Source organism: Channa argus, chromosome 1 (genome assembly GCF_033026475.1).
Source record: "Channa argus isolate prfri chromosome 1, Channa argus male v1.0, whole genome shotgun sequence".
In the NCBI taxonomy this organism is placed as follows: domain Eukaryota; kingdom Metazoa; phylum Chordata; class Actinopteri; order Anabantiformes; family Channidae; genus Channa; species Channa argus.
This window is the reverse complement of record NC_090197.1, coordinates 29,199,566-29,226,181: the sequence shown is the minus strand read 5'-3', so window position 1 is coordinate 29,226,181 and position 26,616 is coordinate 29,199,566. Positions and strand designations below refer to the sequence as shown.

The 26,616-nt window shown below is 39.3% G+C and overlaps 1 protein-coding gene across 13 annotated transcripts in view; it reads left to right on the top strand.

Moving 5' to 3' along the window:
- Positions 1 to 634: 634 nt before the first annotated feature.
- The window catches only part of rtn4a (reticulon 4a), a 32,018-nt gene continuing 6,036 nt past the window's right edge, over positions 635 to 26,616 (top strand). Inside the window, exons 1-4 of one of the 13 annotated variants that reach the window (XM_067480389.1) lie at positions 635 to 1,403; positions 5,002 to 5,040; positions 9,194 to 9,247; positions 12,100 to 13,968. In XM_067480389.1, coding sequence (XP_067336490.1) covers positions 866 to 1,403; positions 5,002 to 5,040; positions 9,194 to 9,247; positions 12,100 to 13,968 — 2,500 coding nt within the window. In that variant the 5' untranslated portion in view covers positions 635 to 865. Of the gene's footprint in view, positions 1,404 to 2,208; positions 2,246 to 5,001; positions 5,041 to 9,193; positions 9,248 to 12,099; positions 13,969 to 18,389; positions 18,646 to 22,865; positions 23,023 to 26,616 lie in introns of those variants that run through there. The other 12 variants (XM_067480421.1, XM_067480397.1, XM_067480407.1 and 9 more) reach the window with 12 other exon arrangements.

The following is a 26,616-nucleotide window of genomic DNA, read 5'->3' as shown; positions in this document are numbered from 1 at the left end:
TACCGGGGTGTTTGAATATTCCCATTACTAAATTTCAGAGGGAAATACGATATATGTTTACTCCACTCCATGCATTTGACAGCTTTCGTAACAGATTGTGCAGAATATTACAACAGAAGCAAATGAACTAATAAATGCTGATCCATTATTGTGTGGCAATCACCTGTCAGTGCAAAATCAGCTCCACCATTAAAAGGCAGTGTGTGCGGTCATGTTTTCACTTTTGAACTTTGTGTATTTTAATGCTAATATTCTTGTACTAATACTTTTGCAGGGGTTACATTTTCTACAGCAATTCTACAGAGTGGTAATGGTAATTTTCTTAAGAAGATCTAATTACCATCTTTGATAAAGCCAGAAACACAAGGATTGCAACTAAAATGCATTTATTTTTATTCGGCAGGCCTTTGTCTGTGATTTGGAACATTTATACACATATGTATAAACTACAGTAGTAGTTTACTTCAAAGCAGAAGTGCTACTTTTCCTCAGTAGTAGAAGTAGTACTTTTGCTACTGGTTTGATGGAGGAAACGCCCAATTGTACTGGGCGGGGTCAGCATCTACTTTTTCACGCTCTGATTGGTCGTAGCCGGTGTTATTCAGGGGTTACGCCGCAGGTCATTGGTCGGCGGAGTTCCCCTGTTCAAAGCCCTGTGGAGAGCTGGAACTCGGGTCCGACTCAGTGGAAACTGTCGTGTGGCGCACTTGTCCAGCTTTGCCCTGTGTTAAAGCAGATTTTGCGGACGGGGTTGGCGGTGTGGTTTCACAGCTCTTCCCGGTGGACTGTTGTAGGAGCAGCCGAGTCGAAAGGTTACCGGATCTGAAACTTTTTCAACCTCAGGAGAAACTTGGGGAAGACAAAAATGGCAGACAGTGAGGAGCACCACGTTTCTTCCACGACTCCTCTGTTCAACGACGAGGGGCACTACTACCAGGCCGAACCAAACTCCGAGCTGGACCATCCCAAACCACACAGTTTCATTACAGATGATATCGTGGACTTGGTCGGCGGGGCTCAGGACGCCTTGGAGCGGCACAAAGCTCAAGATACTGCGCCACAAGAGTTCACAGAAACTTCCTTCGCTCCGACGGAGGAGTCAGTAACGTTACTGCAGCCAGAACCGGTGTCAGTGGCAGAGGTGAAGAAGGCGTCCCCAGACTCCACCAGCCCTGCTTTTGTTCACGAGAGCCATTTATTCGCATCGGAGCCTAAGGTCGTCCCCCCCAAAGCCGAACCAGCGAGTACAAAGATCGTAGAGAAGCCACAGGCTGCCCGTGAGCCAGAACCTGCCTCGGCGAGCGACGCCCTCCCAGCGGTCGAACCCCGGAAAGCAGCTCCAGCCCCCGTGAAGACAGCAGAGCAGCCTGCAGCAACGGAGAAACCACCGACTCCAGTATCTTGTGAGTATCTTCATGGAAAGCACCAGCAATTACGTGGTAGCAGTATTTTAGAAACAGAAGCGAGTAAATAAGTCAAATCCTTTAATTTCAGTTCCAGTCTAATTTAACTGAGCCGCGTCTCAAAAGGTCTGTTTCCTTTTTACCGACACCGGGTTCAGAGCTGTGTTAGCACACGAGACGGAGCCCCCCAAATGGGCTAAAACACATACTTTTGACCCACGTTGTTCACATTATTCATGAAACCTTATTTAAGTGAGGTCATTTGGGCTGATTGTTAGGATTTGTTCGGCTCCGTCGCGGTGAAGCTTAGCCGCTTAGCGGGCTACAGATGCTTCCCCTAGGGCAGGCGGACGGTCTGTGAGCACGACCCGCCGTTTGATCCCCTAATATGAATGGAAAACCATACTTTTAACCAGGCAGAGTGCAGTGGTTTTAGTAAAAGTTAAGTGTTTTTTTTTTTTTTTTTTTATTTTAGCAGAGAGCGGAGCTGGAGGAGTTAGCACGTTAGCTCCGCTTTTGCTGTGTTGTCCTGGCGCGGCCCACCTGTTCTATAGCCAAACGGGAACTGTTTGCAAGATTTCACTTTTTCTCGTTCAGCGACGTGTTGACCACTTGCTTTTTTAGCCTCACGCCTGTCATTTATTTTAAACAGAGTTCACAGCAAATATATTTGATTCATTTAGCATTACACATGTCATAACCATGACAGCGCGTGCTGCGCCCATCTGCTCTGTGCCCGCGGTGGCTAACGGTAACCGCTACCGGGAGTGCCATTATCGGACGCTTGGTTTGTGTATGTGCGGCTACAAAAGAAAACGAAATGAGCCCGGGAGGACTATCAGGTATCGTTTTATTGGTATACAAAGCTCGCCAGAGGGTTGGGTGTTTCTTTTGCCAGCAAGCAGGTTGACTAAAGTGTTAAGATAACGTTGTCTCACAATACTTTATTAATCTAAAACGTGGTCATTTGGATAAAATGTAGGGATTTTTTATTGTATTGGGGGCGAGAGTATGTGATATTGGCTCTTAAATGAACCCCACACAATCAGGATAGCGAAATCACCAAAGAAATAGCAAGTTAGAGGAGGAGTTGTCCGATATCGGAAGCACCGTCAGTTAGCTGTTAAAGCTGTAACCAAGAGATTAGTCGCAACAAAGGAATCCACTCTGCGTCCACTCCCTGCGCCTTAAATCAGGGCTACGTGTGTTATTCTCTGACCCTGGCTTCACTCATTCTCCCTCCTCGTTTTCTCCACCCAAACCGACACCTCAGATCCAAAATAAACCCTTTTAGAGCCAGTGTCTCTTAAAAGCTGCTACCACCAGTCTGAATACGCTTAAGGTGGCGTTTTTGTGTGTGTGTGTGTAATGTTTGGACCGCTGGTTAATGTCAGGATCTGAGGATCTGAGCTGATACTGCTGTTGTTTGTGCAGATGTGAAAGATGGCAGGTAAACAGGCCTGTCTGGGTTTCTTGAGGCAGGAGAAGCAGGCTGCAGAGAGGCAGGGTGGGGCTGCTTGGCAAAGCCACTGATGGAGGTGGATACACCATGAGCTCCTCTTAAAGCACCACAGTCTCCAGTCTAAACAAAAGAAAGATATATTTATATGCCCCTCATTTCACTAGACTTATGTTTATCTGACTGAAAGAATGAAAACCAGTTCATTTTTCAATTAATTGACAAGTCACTTTCTTTTTAAATTTTAGTTTTTAAAATCCCGTTCCTGTTATCATTATAGATTACAAAAGTAGTTTCATAATGTAATAATTGTTGTAGCCCTAAACATAAAATCTTTGAATGAAACTAGAAAGGATGGTTTCAGCCAGACACATTGCTATCTTTTTTCATAGTTGTTTATGTCATTTCTTCTCTGAATGCGAGTCTGATCTGATGAGTCCTGCTCTAACCTTACATCACATGGACACATGTCGTCACCTTAAAAAGATGTCTGCAGCAGGTTTTCATCCCTGTTAGACTTGACCGACTGCCTGCTTAATTGTCCAGCGCTGGATGATCCATGCCAGCTCACATCTTATTTTTGGGTCACCTACATCTGTCAGTGTATGTTTGTGAAGCGCTGGTGATGTGGTCAGGTGGATTAGATGGAGAGGGGAGCTGTCAGACACACAGTCGGGGAGGCTTAAAGCTCACTGTGAACATACAAGCTGTCCAGTGTTGTTGTTTTCTCTGTATCCTGGTAAAGGCTGCACATAAGTGGGGTTAAGTGCTGCAGAGTCGGGCCCCTCCGCCCAATCTAACACCACCAGGCTTCTGCCCGTTTCCACTCTGTCAACACAGCAGCTGGCTCTCCATCCAAAAGTTAGGCACATTAATAAATATGATGAAAAGCAGATGTTAATCTGTTTTAAATCAAAAGATCAACGGCTTTCAGCTTGTCCCTTCATCGGTCACCACAGCGTTGATTTGGCATACGTTATTACGCCGGATGCCCTTCCTGCCGCAACCCTCCCAATTTTGTTATCCAGACTCGGGACCGGCACCAAGGTTGCATTTGATGGCTGGGCGGGGCCACACCTGGTGTGGTGGGATTCGAACCTGCTGATCCCAACCCAGTGCTCTACCACTGATCCACCAGGCCCCCGATAATCTGTTTTAAATCTCTTCTCTTTATCGCTATGATAAGAGCAGAGAGTTCCAGAGCTGTACAAGGAAAGATGATACTTAACCATGATGTGCTGATTCATCACATTCATACTGATTGGAAGGCGAAGAAAGTGAGGTATTAATGTTAAAATAAAAAATTATATCATCATGTTTTCAAAAGGATTCCCACTACATAGTAATGATGACTTATTCACAATTACAGGACATGGTTTGTGTGATAGACTTAATGATTGTGCATGTCTCTATTGCATTCTAAATGTTTTGAAAATATACCCACATACCACTTACTATTGCTTACCAGTTTTAAAGTGAGCGAACTAACCCTAGTGACAGAGTGATGTCTTATTATTCGCCAGACAAACTACTTAAAAACTGCAAACTCCTCAGCTGCAGAGATGAAATAATGTGACAGGTCTCACTCTCCTAGAGCTTGATGTCAGCAGTTATTACTGGAATGACACTCTGGTAGTTATATCTGGTCTGGTTATGCTGGAGGCCTGTTTCAAAAAAAAAAAAAAAAATATATATATATATATATATATATATATATATATAAATAAATAAAATAAAAAAAGAGACCACAGAGGCCACATCTTGGCGAGTTTTTATTGGTTTATTTTGCAGAATTAAATAACTGTTTAACTCTTTCATTAATCTGTAAATTCCAAAATAACCTGCTCTGGTCTGATTAAATGTTGGAACACGCAAGTTAAGTTGTTTGACAGGTGAAACATGCAGGGTGTGTAGGAATGCCCTACCTGACCTTCTGTTTAAAAAAAAAATATTCACATTCTTTTCATCATTCACTGATATGGTCTATTATCTGTATTTTTTTTCTATACTTGTAGTTTTACATGCACCAGTTTTGCAGAGTTTATATTAAAATTGTGTTAAATGTGCTAGCCTGTAGTTTTGACAGCAGAAAGTATTTTTGACTGTAGTTCAATGTTGAATGTGTCTCACTCGTCCTAGGTCTTCTTCAGCTTTGGGAGGTAAACCTTGAAAGCAGAGGTAACCAAACCTACCAACAAACTATTGAGAAGAATCATTTCAGCTCAATCATCTTTACAATGTTAAATCAGATAAATTTGCATTCCAAATTCTACCAAGTTGGTTATGTACAATATAAAACACCAGTACATTCTATAATCATTGAATATGATTGATGCAGATTTTTTGACTGATTGTTAAAGCTTGATTCAGTGTGGGACAAGACTGATTCTTTGCTGGTTACAAACTAAATCAGATGTGCATAACATTTGAACTCAACAGACAGAAGAGTGCATGTTGTAACTTTAATCCTCTGCATTACAGCAGGAAATGTTCTTGATTATATTTTTGTTAACGTGAGGAGTGGATATGTCAGTGAGTCCTGTACCAGCAGCCTCCTGCTGCCTGTCTGCCTTTGGTGCTCTAGTGCCTTGGTTATGAGCACTTACCTGTCTTTGTTTACCACATGACTTCAGGGATTAGGACTTGAGGTCACATATTCAGGGAGAGTTAAATACCTCACTCGGTGTAACCTTTGCGTTTAAAGGAGATAAGCTTTGCAATGCTGGTTCATAATGAAGCTTCACTGAGGTTTGGCCCTGCATCAGTTATCATCATCATTCATGCTATATAATAAAGACTACTGTAATTCACTGGTAATCATGTGAGATCTTGAGATGTGGTTTGATGGCTACCAAATTCAGCTGAGTACAGACTTCTGTACTTCCACTTAAATTTCATTCATTATCAAACCTAAACCACAGTTTCTGCAGTGCTGTGGCGGTGTTCAGCTGTCACCAAATAATCTTTCTACTTTTTACATTGTTTGGTTTAGCTACACCTCTAAAATTAAGTAAATGTTATCATCCTATCCAGCAAATAACAGCTTAGTAATGTAAGTTGCATGATTATTCTGCATAATGTGACTACCTGAAGTCGAATAGTCTGCACTGCTATAGAATATAAAAGGCACTGTGAATAATTACTAAAGAGGGGTGTGTGTATCCACACTTTGGAGTGTTGAAACGGGCTCTACACACTAAGGTTCTACCTGACAGATGCCAGAGTTTTGTAATCCTTAGCCTTCTCAGTGATGATTGATGCTTATGAAAAATCACATGTCTGGGTTTGTTCCAGTTAGAGGGTTACCTAGTTGCCAACTTTACGACTGACTTTTCTCTTTTGTTTTTGAAAACACTGGGATTTAGAGGAGTAAGTTTGACTTTGAGTTGTTAAGAAGTTAATCATTTAAGTTCATAAGCTATTTGAAATTTCATGAAGGTTGATTGCAGATGCAAAAAGAAACTAAATCAAGACAAACATACTAATATTGTTGAATTTGACTGCAACTTTAAATGACTCAGTCAACCACGGGCTGTTATAGAAAAATCAGATTATGATGAATAAAAATATTTGTCTGAATCGGTCTGAGAAGTAAAAGCTCTTTAGTCGTTGTCTAACACACAGATTAGTAAGTAATTCGTAGGGTTCTGGGTTTTTAACTCTTGCAGCATGCAGAAAGGATCAGAGATACTAGCTGTTCCTGTTTTTATCATGTCCTCTTAAATGTATTTCAGCTTAATTTGTGTTTTATAACCAGAGCTCAGAGACGAGTTTCCTTTTTCTCAAAATGCACAGTTGCTGGTTCACTTGTATAGAAGTATTAGTTAATCAACGTGTTTATGTTTTCGATTGTTGTAAAACTCTGGCTTGTTTGTATATCGCTGACTCGCCTGTGTTGCACTCTCACTTGTGTCAAATCTGAGGATAACAAACCACTAAACTTAATCAGATCAAGGGGAATTCTTTCCATTCATGTCTCCCCTCAGAGCTGTCTCTCTATACATGTCCAATCAGTATCTGTCTTCACAGTAAACTTTCATATGCTGTGACACTTTAGTAACTGGTTCTTCTCTTTCCGACTTTCTCAGAAACTTTAAATCTTTTAAAAAATGCTCACATACCTGAGGGAACTGGTTGAGTAGGCAGTGTAAACATGTTAACCATTCACCTTCAACAGCTCTTCAATCAGTTAATACTCAAACAATGTTAAATGATGGTCATGCTCAAAGAGGAAGTACTCAGTTCATTTTCGGTGGTAAATCAATCATATCAAACATTTTTATCTTTTCAAACAGGTCAATGCAATTCACACTGCTTTAAATATGGCTGTCACTCATAAGAGAAGACTAAAGCATCCAAGAAATTGAAGATTAAATAAATATAAAATAAAAAATATATCAAACTTAAATGGAAATTAGGAAATATAAAAGAAAATGGAAAATGAATATACTACACGAATGAGCATTTTAAATCCCTATAAATAAATATGCATATGACTATGCATAACAGCTGTAAAATATTTTTATAAAAGCTACATTTTAGGTTTTGCATTAAAAAAATATCTCACTGCAGTACTAATAACACACTGTATAAAGTAAGGACCATGGCATTCCAAACCCACGTCAAAGACCAACTGCTGCATCAGTTCACGTCGCCTTTTGTCTGGGCCGACAAGTGACAACACCCCACAAAGATGTGACCTGGTGAGCCTTTAATGCTGTGCGTTCTCTGCTTGCTTAGGAAGACCTGGCGCCTCCCATAAACATACTGTACACCAAGCAGCATTACTGTTTTCTTTACACAAATTAAAGCATTTAGATATTACAATGTTTCACTGTTCTAACAATGTGCAAAATCAAAAAGGAAACAGATAATACACAGTTTCAACTTATACCAAATGGACCCTGTGAGAGCTGTACTTGTATTGTTTAATTACTTTTCAATAGTGTAAAATCAGGATTTTACCACGGTAATTGGCTGAGGTTTGGCTGTGTGTTGGTTTTTCTAACAACGAAGTGAAACTAATGGCTAATTCCATCAAGGATTCGGTTATTTCTGTTGTAAATTCAAATGGCCCAAAACACCAAATGACACATTCACATGGTTGTTTTGTTGAAATTAATTAAAACAAATATAAATGTAAAATATGTATGTAATGTAAAATATATAAAGCAGCAAAAATTCATGTTTGGGAAGATTTAACTGAAACTGTTTGGTAATTTGCATCAATATTCCCTTTTACAGTTAGTCCATTGACTGTCTAAGCTCAACTTACATTTCGGTAATTAATAGCTAAGCAAGTAAAGTATATTTTAGAAGTGTCATAAAAGAATTTAGAAAAGTACAAGTACTTGAGTAAATGCTCTTTTAATTACATTTTAAACCGAGTCTCAGTCTGTCCTAAATAGCTCAACTTTATTTTTATAAACTAATTGGGTGTGTAATACCCTGCAGGTGCTCATGTCTCCCTCAGGTTTTTATTAACAGACAGGAGCTTTAATTAAAATGTCCCTGCTGAGAAATTTACAATTTAATCCAATTCTCATTCATTTTATCTTGCAGGCTGCATTTACGTGTACCTAAGTAACAAGGTTACTCAGAGTAATCTGATTTCTTCTCCACCTCAATCTTATTTTGGAATCCTGTCTCAGATTTTTACTGTGTAATGACAGAAGATGCTGCTTCCTGATTTTTCTGTCTTTCTTTTTGCTGTGCTCATTCTGCTGCTGAGAGACAACACAGGGGGAATGGAAAATAGAGGGGAGAGACACACACAAACGCAGGCAAAGTGACTTAGACTTTTATCAGTCACTTGGTGTTTGTTAAATTTTCTGACTGACTTTAGAAGCACTTCAATTTAAAAAATTTGACTGCATCTCTCCATCAATAATCACCTCCTCATTCAGCCTTTCGCTCGTTTGTCCTCGTCTGCAGGGACCTCGTTCTGCACATGCACTGTTATGAGAAAGCCGATTATAAACCTGATTACGTGTAAAAATTGCAGAGGAATCGCCACTCTCCGACAGAAATCTACCTGCAGAAATCGGGTTTCTCTAATCCCAACCCTGATTCAGGAAACCATCTCTCGACTTTGTACAACAGTTGAGAAATCAGCTTTGAAAAAACAGCAGAAAGCTATTTGTTACCTGGTTGTTTAAGTCTGTGTAAATGAACAGCTTAATATCATCTTATTTGAGGTGTAGGAAGGAGTAAATCTAAAACTCTCTTCTCTTTTCACTGGTGATTTCTGTCAACTCCTTGGTCTTCCTCTTCTGGGCTTTACACACTGACTGAATTCACTCTCTACTGCTTTCTCTTGTTTCCTTCACAGATGTACCTTCTCCTTCTAAAGCTCAGCCTGATCCTCTGATGCAATTCCCTACAGGCAAGTCCTCTCTGCTCGCTGCGTTTCCCTGTTTTCTTCTTTTATTTTCTCTCACCCCTTTTTTAGTTTGCTCCTCCTCTGTTTGTCATTAGGTGGCAAAAATAACCCATTGCATGTGAGAAGCTGTCAATTTTTGTCACCAGTACCATAATATGGTCATGGATTTTGTATCTAAAACACTAAATCAAATGTTTGATATTTTTTGTTTTGCATTGTGACTCACATGTGTTTGTTGTAGAAAAGATTGACATGAATTTACACAAGTGCTTTGTACTGGAATAATGATTCTCCTCACAGATTGACAGTTCTGAACGATATTTGAATTTATAGAGTTCATTTTACTTGACGATATTTTTTGTTTGAGAGGAATCATTATTTACCATCACTTAACAATTTGGGCATGTTTTTTTGACACCAGACCTGGAGCTGCACATTATTCAACCAGCATACCTTAAACTAATGTAGTATAATGACCACCAGACATTGCTGCTGAATGTTGACTGTCTCAGCCACCTTGGGTGGCATTAATTAGAGTTCTGCTGTGCAAGCTGTAAAAGTATTATTAGTGGCCTAAAGACAAAGTTTTTATGTCTTTTTTTTTTTTTTTTTTTTTCCTTGTTTAGCCGTGCCTGATTTTCCTGCACTCAGTATATTTCCATATTTTGTAGGCTTTGGCCGTTTTTAGAACCTTTATTGCCAAGAGATGAAACAGGTTTGCTGCTTGCTCTATGGGACCAAGTAGGGCAAGCAGCACCTGGACTACACAAGTTATCAACACCCTGAGTTTCACCTCCTTCTTTTAATAGTTTTTTTTTTTTTTTTTAAACAAGGAAAAAAAAATCATCAATGTCCAATGTTTAGGGGAGTGGTGGAAACTTGCATCTTTTGTTGCCAAGTTCTATATTCAAATGAAGTACATATACGGAATTTAATCATTTGCTACTTTTATATTTCTACTCCATTTCATAGGTAATGTATTTTCCCCTTCACAACATTTTACTTAAATCTACAGTTAGTAGTTGCTTTTCAGAGTAAGATTTTAAATGTTTACCCAGACGTAGAGGCTCTGGTTAACTGTTTTGCGTAATCGTAAAAGTTTTTGCAGTTTTATTTTCTCACAATTTAACTGCAAGAAAAAGCCTGAAAATAATTCTGAATGCATTTCGTTTCTTTAGAGGAGCTGCTGTGAAATCATGCATGGAAGGCCAAAACTTAAAAAGAAAATAAAGTTCAAAATCTTGGACGTACCGATTAACTGTTAAGACTGTTTTATTTAAATTAGTAAATGGTAAATAGTCTCTTATATAGCGCTTTTATCCAGAGCGCTTTACAATGTTGATTTCCATTCACACACTCACACACCGATGCTGGTGCTCACCTGAGCCAGCGGGCGCAACTTACCTTACTGCCTTACTGCCTTACCAACTGAGCTACAGCCACCCTGTTCTGGCATGTCCTTGCATTAGTAATCTGTAATCAACATTGAATGATGCCTCTAATGAGCACTTTCATTGTTGATATTTTGTTATGTACTTTCATTAAAGTATTTTTTATGGGAAACCTAAATCAAATAAACTGAAGATGAGATGAAATGCAGCCAGATCTAGGTAGCTATGTATAACCGTCTTCAGGCTTAGCCTGCTGTACCACCCACACAGGACATTGCACGTTCGTAAAGTAGATGTTCATGGTTCTTTCCCTTTGAATTTCACCCTCAAATTATTAGTTTTGTTAAATAGTTTAACTGGAGATTTGTTTAAACCTTGACACATCATTGGACAATTTATGTTGCTTGGCTATCTTTGAGTAATTAAGCAATAGTCCCAACATGCTAAACAGCATGCTTTTGTCTAATCCTATGTCTCAGTACTGAACTTCATGCTAGACCTGTTTTGAGTATTGATGTACTTTTATGGGTTGAAAAAAACCTTTGACCACACAACTGGGTGTAGTCACTTCTGTAAAGTTGCATTACGGTCCAGAGGTGTTCAGCCCTGCTCCTGCAGACAAGAGTCAGAACTCCATCAGCATTTATTAAGTATTATTTGAAGTTTTGACTTGTGCCCACCAAGTGGGCCAACAAAAGCGTTGACCTGTAAGACTGCTTTACCATTTTCATGCAACACAATAGTAGGTGAAGTTACTAGTACTAGCACTAGAAACCCCCTTTGACTTGTGATTGTGAAGCACCTTATTGTCCATCTTTACCTGCTCCTGGTTAGCTAATTTATTTATTTTAAATTTTATTTAACCATGTATGGATCGAAATGAGGTTATGAACCTAATTCCCAAGGACATCCTGACCAAACCTTTTTGACATGAAACACAAATATGTGAAGGCCTACCTCAACCAAGGAGTATAATACTCTTAATTGACAACTGTTTGTGTAGTAAAACAGGGAGAGACTGGAAATGTGCATTTAAGAAGAACTGCTGTACTGTGAAGTGCAGTACCACACAGGGTAGGTAGTATGTTGTCACCAGTAATTGGCCATGGCCAAGTATTAAAACTAGTACTCCAAATTCACTCAGATAAATTCCCACTTTATATCAACATTTGCTTAAATGAAAAATGTCCCATTTGACTATTTGATTGTTGTCTTCACCTAATTATGCTGTTAATGAACTGGGTTTTTTGAATAAAGAGAAGTATTCAGTCATTTATCAAACTTTGAATTCTCTACCAGCTAAAGCCAACCTTTCAGCAGCACTTGTCTGGTCTTAACACTTTTCTTAACCTTTTTAAAAAAAATTTCAGTAGCTTTTCTGCCCAGGTGTGGTGGGCACTGTAAGGAATGGAGTATGTCTTTGATATGTGCTGTATTGCATTTTCCCTTCCCTCTCTACTCAAGCACTTGGGCAGAAGGGTGATTCCCCTGCTCCCATCTCTCCTATCTCCCCTCTTCACTCCCCCGACTCTCTGGAAGAGCTCTCTCTGACTGAGAGTCCCAACCAGCCCCCTACTTTGGGATCTGCTGCACCTTTGGGCTCTTTCTCTACTCAACCCCCTGCCACTCATTCCAAGGACATGCCTTGGGAGGATGACGAGGGTGACTCTGGGCTGGGCCATAGTAAGAAAAAGGAAGATCTTCTAGATCCATTTGCTGGTCCTTATCTGAGTTTAGGGAAAGACCCAGGGGCTCATAATCCATGTGAAGACAGCGGAGTGTCCTTTTCACCCGAGGAGAAGCTGATTAGCTCAGACAGGTCCTCAGACACTGGTCCCTCCCCTTTGAACCCCCAGATGATGGTCCCTGAGTCTGACCTTGCCTCCTCTAATCCAACAGAGCCCTGGGATTCAACACTCCTAGCATCACAAGACAACTCCAAGGTTTCAATGGATAGCTTCTCCAAGGACACAGTCCCCATTAGCTCTTCTAGGTATGACCCTGACCTGCATGGTAACCAGTTTGATGAAGATGAGGACTTGATGTATGAAGTGAAGAAGAACAGCAATCCATTTGAGGGCTATTCCCCACTGGCAGATAGTGGCTACTCCCATTTTGGAGACTCCAAGTCTGATAGCAGGACCTCAAAAATGTCAGAGAGTCCAACACCAGATCTGGTTCAGTACGGGCAGACTGGAGAATCCCAGGATAGCCCACCATCATTCTTAGATGAGGGGAAACCTTTTGAGACAGGCAAGATGGCTGCTGAATCACTGATGGAGTCTGTGGATCAGTTTACATCTGATCTTAATGATGATGACGAAGAGGAAGAAGAGGATGCTATTCGACCAACATCACTTCCAGACATCCTGAAGTCTTCCCCAGTCAATGCTGACAAAATTGACTCTGGATCCTCTGAGGGAACTCCAGAGGAGCAAAGTCCCATCTTAGAAAGGAGGATGATGGAGTCACCCAACCCGCCAATCAATCTGTCAGCTAACAACCCATTTGCTAAAGTGTCCCTGCTCAAAGAGATGGCTGAGGAGATGGACGACAATGTTGCAGATAAAACCAGCGTTGAAGATGACAAAAGCTTTGGCGCATTTGATCTTGTCAAAGAGGCAGAAGACACTACACTAACTAAGATGAAGGAAGAGGAACCTGTCAAGATTGAGCAGAAAGATTGGTTCTCAAGCCACGATTTTCCAAAAATGACCGAAAAGTTCGAGCCACTGGACTTCCAGAGCAAAAAGCCCCCAGCTGAGGATTCAGATTCGGAGTCACCGACAGCAGACTCTCTGTCTCCAGTCTTGGAAGCTATGGCCAAAAACCCTGCCAGCTTCCAAGTGGAATTGGAGAAGCAGGAACTAAAGATGGAAGTGGAGGAGGCTGAGATTGCTGAGGAGGCCTCTGAGCATGAAGTGTCCTCTGAGGAATTTGAGTTCATTGAGCGACCACCCAGAGGTGTTATTGACGAGTTTCTTGAGGCTCTGGATACTTCAAAGTTTGCATCTTCCAAGGCCCCAGAGATCCCCATGGATGATGATCTCAGCTTTGTGCAGAAAGAAGTGGCTCCTGTTTCTGCTCTTCTTTCAAAAGTAACCCCACCTCCAGAAGCTGAAGATGAACCACCAAGCCAGAGCTCATATCTCCTCCTCACCCAGGCCTCCCCCCAGAAGAGCAAGGCAGAACTGGAAAATGTTGACATCCAGCAGCCCCCACCACAGGCTCCGCTCACCCATTCCCCTGTCCACAAACCAGAGGAGGTGGTCGCTAAGAAGAGTGTGGAGGGCCGCAAACTGTTTAGCATGCCCAACATGAACATAAGAGCAGGTAAACTAAACCAGTTCTGGCATGGAACCCCCCCCCCACACACACATCCTTCTCAGTTTTTAATGCCACTTCCATGTTCATCTGCATCATTTTCATCTTCACTTTTTGGTTTTTAGTTTTTCTCTAAACCACCCAACTGTCCAACAAGCAGCTACTTTAGATCCCATCACCTTTCTTTCATTACTTGCATCATTTTCTTTGGATACTAACCTTTGCATTTTGTAATCTCCGGTATTAATTTTTTTTTTGTGTGTGTGTGTTCTATTATGGCTCGACAATTGCTTTTTCTGCATTTTGTGCATTTCTGTCTCCTTTGAAGTAACATAATTTCTGTGCACCTGATCATCTTCTCTCTTTTATTTATTTTTTACATGTTGGTAAGTAAAGTGTAGTAATCTTTTTTTCTATTAACACAAATCCCTTCCAAGTTCTTATTTTAAAAACACACTGAATAAGTACAAAACATTTTACTCTGTAAGATACAGTCCTAGTGAGGCCTGCGTGCCACCAATAACCAGTACAAACAAGCATGCAGTCATTTGCTCACTGAGCATTTTTGCTGTGGAATTGGAATTCTTGCAATCTGGTCTTAGCTTCTCCCCACACTGGAAATAACGTGAAATACCACTCTGAAACTAAACACCACCTCATAGACCCCAACACCCATTCATGACTACACACACACAACACACGCACACGCACACACACGCACACGCACACACCCTGAGCTACCAGCCACACCCTGTTACTGAATACGCCACTTCTGTGGTTTATTGTGTGCATTACAATCTCTCCCACACCCTTTTAAGTGTGATTACATCATACTTTGTGTACCTCAGACTAAATATGTTGTTATAATCTTTGTGCCAAACTACCTGAGCTGTAATGACTTTAGAGGTCATTGAACTTTCTCTCACAACAACTGCTTTAATTTGTGTGAGATTTTTAACCAATTTTAATTGAAATGTTTTGTTATTTCAAACTGGTTTTGATTATAAGTCAGTAATTAATATTTAAAGTTTAGGATAATTTGGTCCATTAGACCCCTAGGTCTTTGTCACTTGGTCTTGGTCTGTGTGAAATTATGAGAAAACATAGACATTTTGTCTAGGAGAAAGAACAAGTTGTGCACAAGTAGTATAGTTCTGTCCATGTCAAGAAAAAGTACTTTTAAAAAAAAGGATCACAGCTTTGTTGAAGTAAAAAATAAATGGAGAAATGGATCAAATTAGTAAAAAGATCAATCTACAATTATTAATTAGTATTCCTAAATCAACAGTATAGAAAATAATAAATGTCAGTTTTCAGTAAGAAAACATGGCAGATTTGTCATATTTTCAAGATCTACAAGTTAATTATTTGCATATTTATTATTATTTTAAATACATTAATCAAAAAAGAAAGAGGCTAAATGGTAATCGAAATCATAGATTGTTGCAGTCCTAAAAAGATCTGTAAGGTGTAAGCTGTTTGTAGGACAGCTCACTAGTTAATCTGTGTGGATTTTATAGTAACATTTGCTCTTCTGTATACCTGAAACACAATGATCGAAAATAATGACCCAAATTAGCTTTTAATTACCATAGTGATGATGCTTCCTTTCTCTGATTTCCACAGCAGGTTTTTGCTTGTACTTCATCTTACCAATAGCACAAATGTATTCAAATTTTTTGTTTCTAAGAAAAATAGTTTTTATTTGACTTTGAAAGTCTGCTTACATGTAAATACATCTCTAATAGATAAAGATAAGTGGCGCATTTTTCTGATTGCCTTATAATAGAAACTGCAGTCAACTTTATACCCACATGGACACTGAATCAGCTTCTTGCTGCTGTAATACTCCTACTTTACAATTGTCACACATTTTTTTTTAAATCCAGTGTTTGTGGTAAATCTCTAATGTGCCCTGGGGCATTTATGTGGATCAAACAGTGCTGTAATAATATGTCAGAAAAGTTGGCGACTTTTAAAATGCTGTCTTCTGACTATTCTCTTGCTTCAGGGCCTCTAGAAAGTTATGAATCATCCCGCAAAGCTCTGCTGTCTCTCTCAAGACACTTACTCTTCAATTTTATGGATGACTCAGTTTTATTTAAACTGATATTGATCAGGTAATAGGCACACACTTGTATTTATTGCCTCCACACTCGCACGTCTCACCAAATTCTTACATGCATCTGCCGTGTAACTAAAGCAGTAGGACTTTGCTCTTTGGGATGAGCTACTGAGGCTTTAACTGTTTTTGTGTGTGTGTGTGTGTGTGTGTGTGTGTGTGTGTGTGTGTGTGTGTGTGTGTGTGTGTGTGTGTTAATTAAAGCCTCCTCCTCCTCGCTGCATTGCGACACTGGAAGGCCCACAAAGGGTTCTCTGACCCAGAAACCACTCAGCAAATGTTCTTCATTATACAACTTGAGGTGGAGCTCTATGATCAAAACATCCCACATCCATTGTGTTCAGTATCAATTCTGACCATGTTGATATCAAAGCTGCTTTGTTTTTCGTCTTCATTTGTCCTTATTTCATAAATCATTTTTACCTCTTTAGATTAATGTCTTAACTACAATTGCTAAAAACTTCAAATTAAATCAGGATGCAACCAATAACTTGTTACATTAATTATTAAACTTTCAAGCAGTGGTTTCAGTTTAATTCAAGTAAAATATAGAAACTCCATCACAAGCTGCCTCATTATGTATAGAAAATCTTATTTTATTTTATATTGCTAATTATTAATTTTAGTAAAAAATTATTTCTATGTAGATCTGTACATGAAAAGGGCTGGAATTCCCACAATTGATCCCACATTTTCAACTGTTTTAAATCAACACTGACACTGCACATCGTTAATTTTTCATTTTAAAGCCAAGATGATAAAAATTCTAACTAAATATAGAAGTAGGACATAAGTGATTAGAATATGTCCTTTTTTACATTGTAAGATGTCTATGTAGATAAAACACTAATTGAATGCGCTTTTATGGCTGTAACATATACAGTGGAAATAACGTGTGGGACCATGAAGCTCATTTTCATTCAGCCTTTCATTTATTAACATTTTAATTTGAAATAATATCGACCAAAGTTTTATGACTAAGTAAACCTTGTGTGTCACGTTCGCTCAGTGGATTTCATCAGTACGAAAACAGTGGAGAGCAGAGTCATTCAGCGCCTCAGATCAAGTTGAAGGGTCACTTCTGTTCTCAGAAGCTGCCGCCTGTCATGGATGCAGCCCCTTTAATTTGGCTAAAAGAGACAAACAGGGAAAGCAGAAAGGTTTCTAAAATGGGATGGTGCCCTCTAGTGAGAGAAGTCAGTGATTACCACTGAGATGAGTCCAGTCAGATCAGGAAGCATGTGCAATATTAGGTTGTTTTCTGTTTATTTTATAGCGGATTATGCAGATCATTTCAACTTTAGTTGAATGTCATTGTCATTTGCATAAGACTCCGTTACAGGAAGTGTGTGCTCCTTCTGTTTGGGTAATGATGCCTGGAAGTCTTACATGGCAAATGAGTTTTGATCAAGCAGTCATCCAATATTGTGTATTCTTATACCTAAATGTCTGGTTGGCAACAGTGAATGTGACTGGAAGCTTTAATATACTTTAGCAGTTTACCTGGAAATTGGTGGTGTGTGCAAGATTTTACAAAATTATAGTTTTATGATGCTGCACTAGAACCTAAAATATGTTGTTTTAATTTAAAAATGTATAATATTTACTTATGAATTAGATTATGGACGAATCTAATAACATTATGGATTTATAAGTTTATAAGTTAAAATAAATCCAGAATTATTTATTTAAATACTACAACAGCCACTTACAGTAAATGATAGATTAATATGATTTCTCTGTTAAATATGAATTTAAACTGAATATTTGTGGGTTTTGCATTATTGACCAAACAAAATGATGACATTGCAAAAATGTAATTACCCAAAGGGGGTAATTACATTTACCCCCTAGGGGTCTCTAGGGGGTTAATCTGACCATGCTTTTGCAGGTTTATGTTTAATGGCAAGCCCTTTAAGTTCTGTCTTTAATGTAAAGTTCTTGAAGCTCTAGTTTGCTGGTAACCAGATTACTAACGCCTTGTGGGTCAGGTGTATCTTCAAACAGATCTGTAGCTGTATTCAACTGAATCAGACAAACAGAAATTATTTATCTGCTGGGTCTCACTGCTTTGTCAGCAGACTTGAGAAATCAGCAGTAGTGAGGAGGAGGAGGGATGACGAAGGGAAAGCTTGGGAGGGCTGGGAGGTGGGGATGCTGGAAGTTAGCCATCGAGAAAAAAGGGGGGGGGGAAGTAAAGAATGGGCGGTGTTGGGGAGGAGGAAGCAGCTTGCCAAAAGGCCTGATCAGAAAGGGAGGAGTAAGGCAGGGATGTTTATAGTCGCTGCGTCAGAGCCCTGGCAGCAGACCGTCAGCTGACAGCACGCCTGCAGGACAAACCTCATTCGCTCGCTGCAGTTGTCTCCCCCAAGAGGAAGCCTTGCACGGGTTCCCCCCTCCCTCCCTGTTCTTTCTCCTCTTCCTCCTGCAGCCGAACACACATTTACATTTACTGCCTGGTCTCTCTCTGTCTGGAATGTGTGTTTGCTGAGTGGACAGCATGGACAACAACGCTGTGGACAAGCAGGAGTGTGAGCCTGCTGCAAAGCACTGGAAAGACCAGGGTATACCTCCACCTTTCTGTTTTTTTCTGTGGTCAGTTGGTCACTTTGCTGTGGAAAAGCGCATGACATTGGCACTGCCTGCCTCATAGTAGGGAAGGAGTTCACTGGTGCAAGGTGCTTACTTGTTATTGTGCTTGGTGTTTGTTCATACAGATGACATGTTTGTTTGTTCACTGACTTTAGGACGTAGGTGTTTAAGATTGGTAATCATTACATGTGGATTGCTAAGACACTGCAGCCCTTTACCTTTTTTGCTCTTACTGTATTGATTCAAATGAAGCTTACAAAACCTGATCTTTGGAAACTTTGAGACTAAAGAAAACTAAATGTTTGTCTTAATTTGTAGTGCACAGAATGATTTTAAGATCAGGCAGCTGTAAGAACTTGAGGTTTAGGTTCATTTTAATCAATAGAATGGTCCTATTGGCTCTTAAAATAGAATTTAAGAGGAGAATCACTAAGAGTTTTTCTTTATATTCTAGTTGTACCTGATTGTGACTCCTTAACTGTTTTCATGGATTCAGTGATCCTGGGTTGCAGATTTTTCTGGACTGGGTGTAGGTCTCGTCCTTGGGCAACTGCAACAGCTTCAGGGCCATTTTCTGGCAGAGGACCTTTGCTCAGTCAGCCACTGTGACCAAAGGTGGACGGTGGGAAGGAGGAGGAGGGATTTGTGAGGACGGATGTTAGCCAGCAGTTTATTGATTGGCTAGTGTGCCGGTGATATGCTTATGAGCTGGAGGAGAGTGAAACCACAGCTTTAAGTAGAGACAGTTTGGTAGGTTTCTCCTCAGACTCTTGTTTAAATGAAAAATAAAGTCTTAAGAGACACTGAGTTTGGCCATTGCGTCTCTTTCTGATAATTTTTGCTTCTGCTGATGGGTTTTGCGTTTTAATGCCTTAATGCCGTTTTAATGCCTTTGCTTGGTAATTTTTAATAGTCACTTTGTGGATGTTTTCACATCTTCTGGTGGTTGAGTGTCTCTTGTGGTCAGTAGGTCTTTTTGTGGTTGTTTTGTGTTTCTTGCCGATTGTTTTGCATCCATTGGTTATAATGTTTTGGTTTGTCTCATGAGAATTTTGCATCAGTTAGTGGTAATTTTTCTTATTCTTTTTAATCTATTGGTGGTGGTTTTGCTTTTCCTTGTGTTTTTGTTGGTCTGTCAGCTAAACTCTGTTCATCAAGCAGCCATTCATCGGGATGGGTTTTGGCAAAAGGTGTTGGCTTCATGAGTAAAAGAAGCTGTTGTATCTCTGTGGGGCTGTCAGGAGTCACACTGTGACTAAGCAGTATTTGGTATGGTGTGTCAGGAACAGTATAATGAAATAACCAAACTTTGTGTTGCAAGTAATATCCAGTCACGAGGAACTTCAACTCTCAAACATTTTTAATCAGCAGAATGACTTGTCCTGGTCTCCTGTCCTGTTCAGGCTGAGCTTATTGTGAATTGTTTATCTGCAAAATGACCAAAGCATGTCTTCAATATCACTTAAAAAATTACAATTAAGCTTATGAAGCTGCTCAACAATAATGCGTCACTCATGACTTAATAAAAGTTTAGTCTTCCTATATAATAAGTAGATATTAAATAAATTAATAGATTGTAATATTTTTTTAAATGATGCATATGTAAACTCTTAAGACAAGTTGTTGCTATTATTACTATTATTCATTATTAATGTACTGTTTTGATAATTAAATATTACAAGCCATTTCTCAATCCGATATTCTAAATGTGCCTGTTCCAGTTTCAAGAAAACAAGCACAATATATTATCTTGTGGTGTGGGAAACATTAGTCAAGAAAATAATCAGCAGGACTCAATAGTGAAAATGAGATCATTAGGACACTGGCAAGTTTATTTTCTCCACTGTAAACTGTGTTAGCATGTTTCTAGGTCACATTTCCTTAAAAAGAACAAGTTAAGTGCTGGTATTCTGTTCTATTAGCTTCAAAAACTGCAACTGATCTTTCAGTATCTGCCTGAAATATGAAGTGGTAGCAGCATTTGCTAATGCCTTCCTCGAGGGCTTCATGAAAATATCCAATGTTCTTCTTGATCTAATTAATTTGTAAAAACTACTCTGATCTCTGTCAGGAACGCATGTATGTTTGCATCATTAGTCGTTGTTGGATGAGACATCTTTCACACAGCTTGTTTGAATGCAGAGGATTTTCCATCCCAGTTATCTGAACCGGTTTACACCCATTACGCCGGATTTATAATATCTCAATCATCCTCAGGTCTTGCAACAGCTTTACAGTTTAAACAAGACTTCTAGTTTTGTTCAGTGCAGATATGCAACAAAACATACTCAGGTCTGAGCAGAGGGACATACATTAGAAATTTAACTAGTTATGTTTAATATTATTATTTATTCCTTCACTTATAAGGCCTATGACATTCCAGGATATTTTAAGTGACAAAAATTTGTCTGTACTCCATCAGTTTGACTTTAAAGTATTTGTACGTTGTATTTGCCAATTATAATACTGTATTTCTACTATATTACAATTTAAAAAGGAATATGAATTTTTTTTTACAATTTTAGATTTTGTATAAACTTTAAAATATAATGCACTATAAAATATTACATAATTTACTTTGTTATTCACTTCCACTGTTTTGATATTTTACCATTTTTTTAAATCCAAAAATTCTGAAGGATGAATGGTTTCAGATTATCATACATGACAATTTGCAGTATGTTCTTATGTTAATGAACTGAATAATGTTGAATCTTTAAAGACATTTCAAGGTGTAAAAATAATCAGCCAATTAATTCATAATGAGAAAAAATCCCCATTTCCTTTGCTCTCTTAAAACAGTATTGCCGTCATAATAGCGTGTAAGTTAACGAATTCACATACAATATTAATAAATTCATCACACCATTTGTTTCCATTGAGTAATTAAAATACTTTAAGCCCATTTGCATATAAAATTATCACATTTGCATTAAAATAATCTGCTCTTCCACAAAACATTACTCCTTAATGTAAAAACACATTCACATACATTCACACCTCTGTTTCTATTAATCACTATGCAATGTCACTGTGTGCTCTCTTTAAAACCGTGCAGGATTAGTACTTAGTCATTAGCTTGATTTAAATACACAAGTTTGATTTAGTATTCTTTAAAATTTTAATTTATCATTTTTATTTGTCAACTTATAAACAATATGCTGACTTGGATTTGACTGTTGAGTGCATGTTTACTTTAAATTTGTTCAGGCTCGTTATTCACAATGTTATACTACTCAACACTTGTTATTCTGCTCAGAATTGTTACTTTATTACTCCCTTTCAGAAGTAAGTTGTTGCATTAATATGTTTCTGAACGGTTCAGATCTGAAAGACCGATTCCTCACATGGAAGCAGGGGATCATCTTTGTTGGGGTTGTGCTGTTTTAATAAGTACTTCAAGAGGTTTGAGCTTGTGCTTCTAGCAGTGGAAATCTTACCATTATACAGACACAATTTACATTAATGTTCTTATCACCTTGTGTGCAAAATGTATCCCAAACCCTGTGCATTTAATTTGTCACGTGGATGTTTTTGTGTTAAAGTAATTCTTTAATAATATCTCTATCACATGGTGGCCCTAGGAAACATCAGAAATTATGGAAACTGTGCCCCCAAATTTCTAAGAGCATAAAGTCACCTCATTAAATGTTTTTTTATTTTATTTTTTTGAAAACACATGCAGAGACCCAACACACAAGGTAGAAATACACGTAGCAGCATTTACAGAGAATTATGCCTAGAAAAGACAACCTTTAGTCTTCTGACTGAAGATTAGTTGGCAGCAACTTGAATACTTCGTTCTGTTGTTTAAGTCGAATAAATGCCAACATCCCACTTGTCTTGCCATTTTCTGTGACTGCTTAAACAAAAACGCATTTCAGTCTGCTCATTATTTGCTGGAAAAATATGTTCATGTTGTTGCAGCAGTGTTGTTTTTGGTAATATTTCGTATAGTTCAGCTGATGGTGATTGTCACTATTCAGTCTGTGTCAGGGAGCTGGAAAGTCTCATGTTTTTGAAAAATGAAATAGAATAAAGGTGTAAACCGGTCGCAGAGTATCCAAACAGAGAGGCCGAGCTGCACATCTCTTTCTCTCTCTCTGTCTTTGTGCCTCTCTCTGCTTTTGTCTCTCTCTCTCGCACCCTCTTTCTCTCTCCATCTCTCTTTTCATCTCTCTCTCTCTCTCTTTCTCTCTCTCTCGGCCGTTCTCTCTCACTCGGTCTTTGTGCCTCTCTCTCTCGGTCTTTGTGCTTGTGTCTCTACCAGCGCTCTTCCCCCCCCTCATCAGGCGGAGCCTCCGTGCTGCTGCGTGCTTATCGGAGGTTCAAGATGGACGCCAAACGGGGTTAGTCTGCTCCTGATCTTTTGTTTACCGAACGTATCTCTCGTATTTTACATGATGCACTTGCGTACGGTTATGTCGCATTTTGGTATTTTGGCTGGTTCAATATTTGCATGAGCGCCGGGAGAGAAGCTGCGTTTATCCCGGGGCGGGTAAGGAGGCGGACCGGGCCGCCTGCCGAGGTCATGCCGGACGGTTGGACGTTTTGTCACCGCAGGACTGAGCTGCCAGTGGGGGCTGTCATAGGGCAAATAATAAAACACTGTGGGATGCAGGGCATGTTGAAGAGAAGCAGGATCGGTCTGTGAGTAAAACACAGCGGCCGGTGAAACGGGATCAGCAGCCGGGGTTAAGCTAGCTGTGATGCGGGGTCTATTTTTAGCCAGGCTCCGACGCTGCTAGCACACCTGCTACCATATGTAGCCAGGCGGCCGCTTTTGGACTACGGGTGGTCCTCCTCCTTCCTCACCTCCTCTAATGTTAGCTGTTCAGTCCGTGTCTTTAAATCCAGACAATGGCTCCGTGTCAGCGCCAACGGAGCTAGCACGGGGTTAGCAGAATGATCAGTAGGAGCTAGCTGCGGGCTAATGCACCAGCAAACGGACTGGAGCTGTCATCGCCCACGCTATCACCTGCTCAGCTCAAGAAGCAAGAAGCTTCCCATGGTTTCTGCAGTAACTTTAAAATGCTCCTCTTCTCTTAAAAGTGCTACAGAAGATGTGGAAAACCTTTTTAGGCCAGTACTCGCACTTGTGTATTGAGTTTGTACATAAGTCAGTATTTAGATATGTCACTAACATGGTCACTTCTTTTTGAGTTTGCATCGGTATTGAACAAATATGCATAGTAACATTGTGATTTATCAAAACATACATTGCAGAACTTTAACATTGTTTTCATACATTGTGCAGATATCATGCAAATAAGCGTTTTGTGTCTAAATAACCTCCAGCTGACCCAGTTCTTCAGTGATTTTAAACCAAGAGGTTAAGTACTGAAAGTCCCTGATCTGTTGTGCAATCAGTGGAAAGTCCCGTGTCAGTTTTTCTCTAATAAACAGTAGCAGCACTGAAATCCCATTTTTATGTAGACAGTTGATAACTGGAGAATAATTGAATAGTTAAATGTCTTTGATCTTTACAGAATGGTTACCAAGCAACAAGGTGCTGCAGATTATACTTGTGTTGAACACACTGTCTAATTGTAGATATGTCATTAATGTTTAAAGTAACAGATGTAGTTGATTTTTATATTTTTCAAATGTCATAAAATAATGAACTATAATAGTGAAAAATGTCTTGCAATGTTTGTTTTGTAAAGCCTTGTTCATTTGAAATGACTAGCACAGTATCCTTGTTTGTGAATAGTGTACAATTAGTGATTATGCTTTCAGCCATAGAAAATATCAGAAAATATTCAGATGTTCACTTTTTGATAAAACATAAAAGATATTGCTCCACTATTACTGAGTAGCAACGCATCATATTTGAAAAGCCAAAACATAATGAAAACTTTGATCATCTTAAATGATTCGCTTGTCTGTTCATCTTAAAATGTTTCTCTATAAACATCCTGTGTCTGTAGCATGTTTTATATTTGTTGACCTATTGCAGCAAACCTAATTTGAGGGTTCAGCTTCTTAAAACCAAGTGATTGTTACAGCATTTTCTGGAATATTCTGGTTAGCTGCCTTGTCAGTCTGTGGAGCTGAGGAGTATGTCCTCTTGCCATTTGTCTCTGTCTGTACATCAGCTTTTTTGCCGCCTCACTTTGCCGATAAGAAAAGTAGCATTAAAATGCAAACACGTCCTCTGTGGTCACATGTAAGACATTTGACTCAAACTTTTTTTCAAAGCTCAAGGTCGTATTTGAGTCCATCCAATAAAACTTATCTGTTAAATGTCAGCCTCCTTAACTTGTTGAGTCATTGAAATTTAGCCCGTTTGTGGTGTAAACCACTGAACTTGGTGTGAAGTTGAAAATGACTGCAGTGCAGCTTGTTGCCAAATGTGAAGTGAACATGTAATTATTGTGTCTGGTGAAGACTTTGATCTGACAGATGTGTGATTGCAAAAAATGTAGCAGCAACATCAAACAATCAGTCAAACAATTTGACGTGACGTTCCCTTTTTGTCCGGAGTCGTAGGAAACTCAGGACTCCTTCACTTCTAATATTGTCCCCTGACCTGCCTGGAATTCTCTGGTGAAACATAAGCATCCTCAGTGAAGGACTCAGGTTGTGAGCTCAGCTGTTTTGCAGCAGACTCTGACCCCCACCAACCATAACCCCACTACACGTCCATCTAAGCACATATTTCAAATAGATCCAAGAACCTGCAGTTTGAAATCCAGCTGAGCAAAACTGCTTGTTTTATTAACGAACACTCAGAGAATCAGTGAAATCTGCCCGAAATCGGCAAGAGCTGATTGTAGTTTGGGATTTTTTATAAATCAAATTCGGATGGGACAATAAGATAAAACAAAGCAATTTGAAGCAATTCAAAACTGAAGATCTCCCATATGACAGTCATGTTGTGGCCCTGAAAAGTGGAGGAAAATCTAGGAGTGGGAGAGACAAAGGAGTCTGAGTCAGATGCTGCGCTGACTTTCTTTCTGCAGGGTTATTTAAGAGCTGTATGAGTCCGACAGTTTATGACCTCTGATCCTCAGTAGAGGGGGTCACTGATGGACAAGGTGGACTTGAACATGTTCCACCTCTACAGCCACATGCACCCACCACGTGATATTCAGATAAGAACTGAAGCAGTACATTTGACTCTAGTTTCAACTGTCAGCAATGTTGGGTCAGAACAAAGTTTAAAACTATTCTTCCCCAAAGGCACGTTAACTTTTTGTCATTTTTATTGGACACCAAAAAAATTGAATTTATATTTATTTCATTTCTTCCCTCCAAGTTAGTTTCTCTCGCATCTCATGATTTCTGCTGTTATATGCATTTAAGACAGATGGTGTTACGGTGTAAGGCGGTGTAAAATCAGTATAACAAATGGTTAGAGATCAAGTTGCATTGTCGTGCATTAGTGTGTGTTTTTTATTTATTTATTTTTTTAATAGTTGTGAGTCTGAAAGTATTGTAAGAATATGATATGACATTAGTTGCGGTACAATTAAGTTATCCTAATAGTTTTTAAGACCTGAATTGTTTGTAGGCTGAGACATTTCTCAAATATACACAAAGAATATTCTTTTAATTTCCTGTTTTTAAAATTCCACACAAAATCTTGAGCATGTCACATTATTTCACCTTCAGAAATGTAAAAGGCTACAACCACATTTCATTTCATTATCCATAGGTCTTTAAATAGCTTTTAAATAGCTGCTGCTTCTTTTTTTTCTTGTCAACAAAGAAAATAAGTTGTCTTCCATTGTAGAACCTGTGACAACTAGCAGATGTTTACTTAGGATGTAGATGGATGTTGTCTGTATTAGACTGCTGGTTAGTTAATGGGCATTAGGGAACAGGGGTACGACTGCCGTTGAAGTCGTGGGCCCCAGCGGAGGTTAATCTAACCATGCTGTGTAGTGACTGACCTGGCTTCCTGTGAGGACTCTGGATAACTGACTCTAACCATCGTT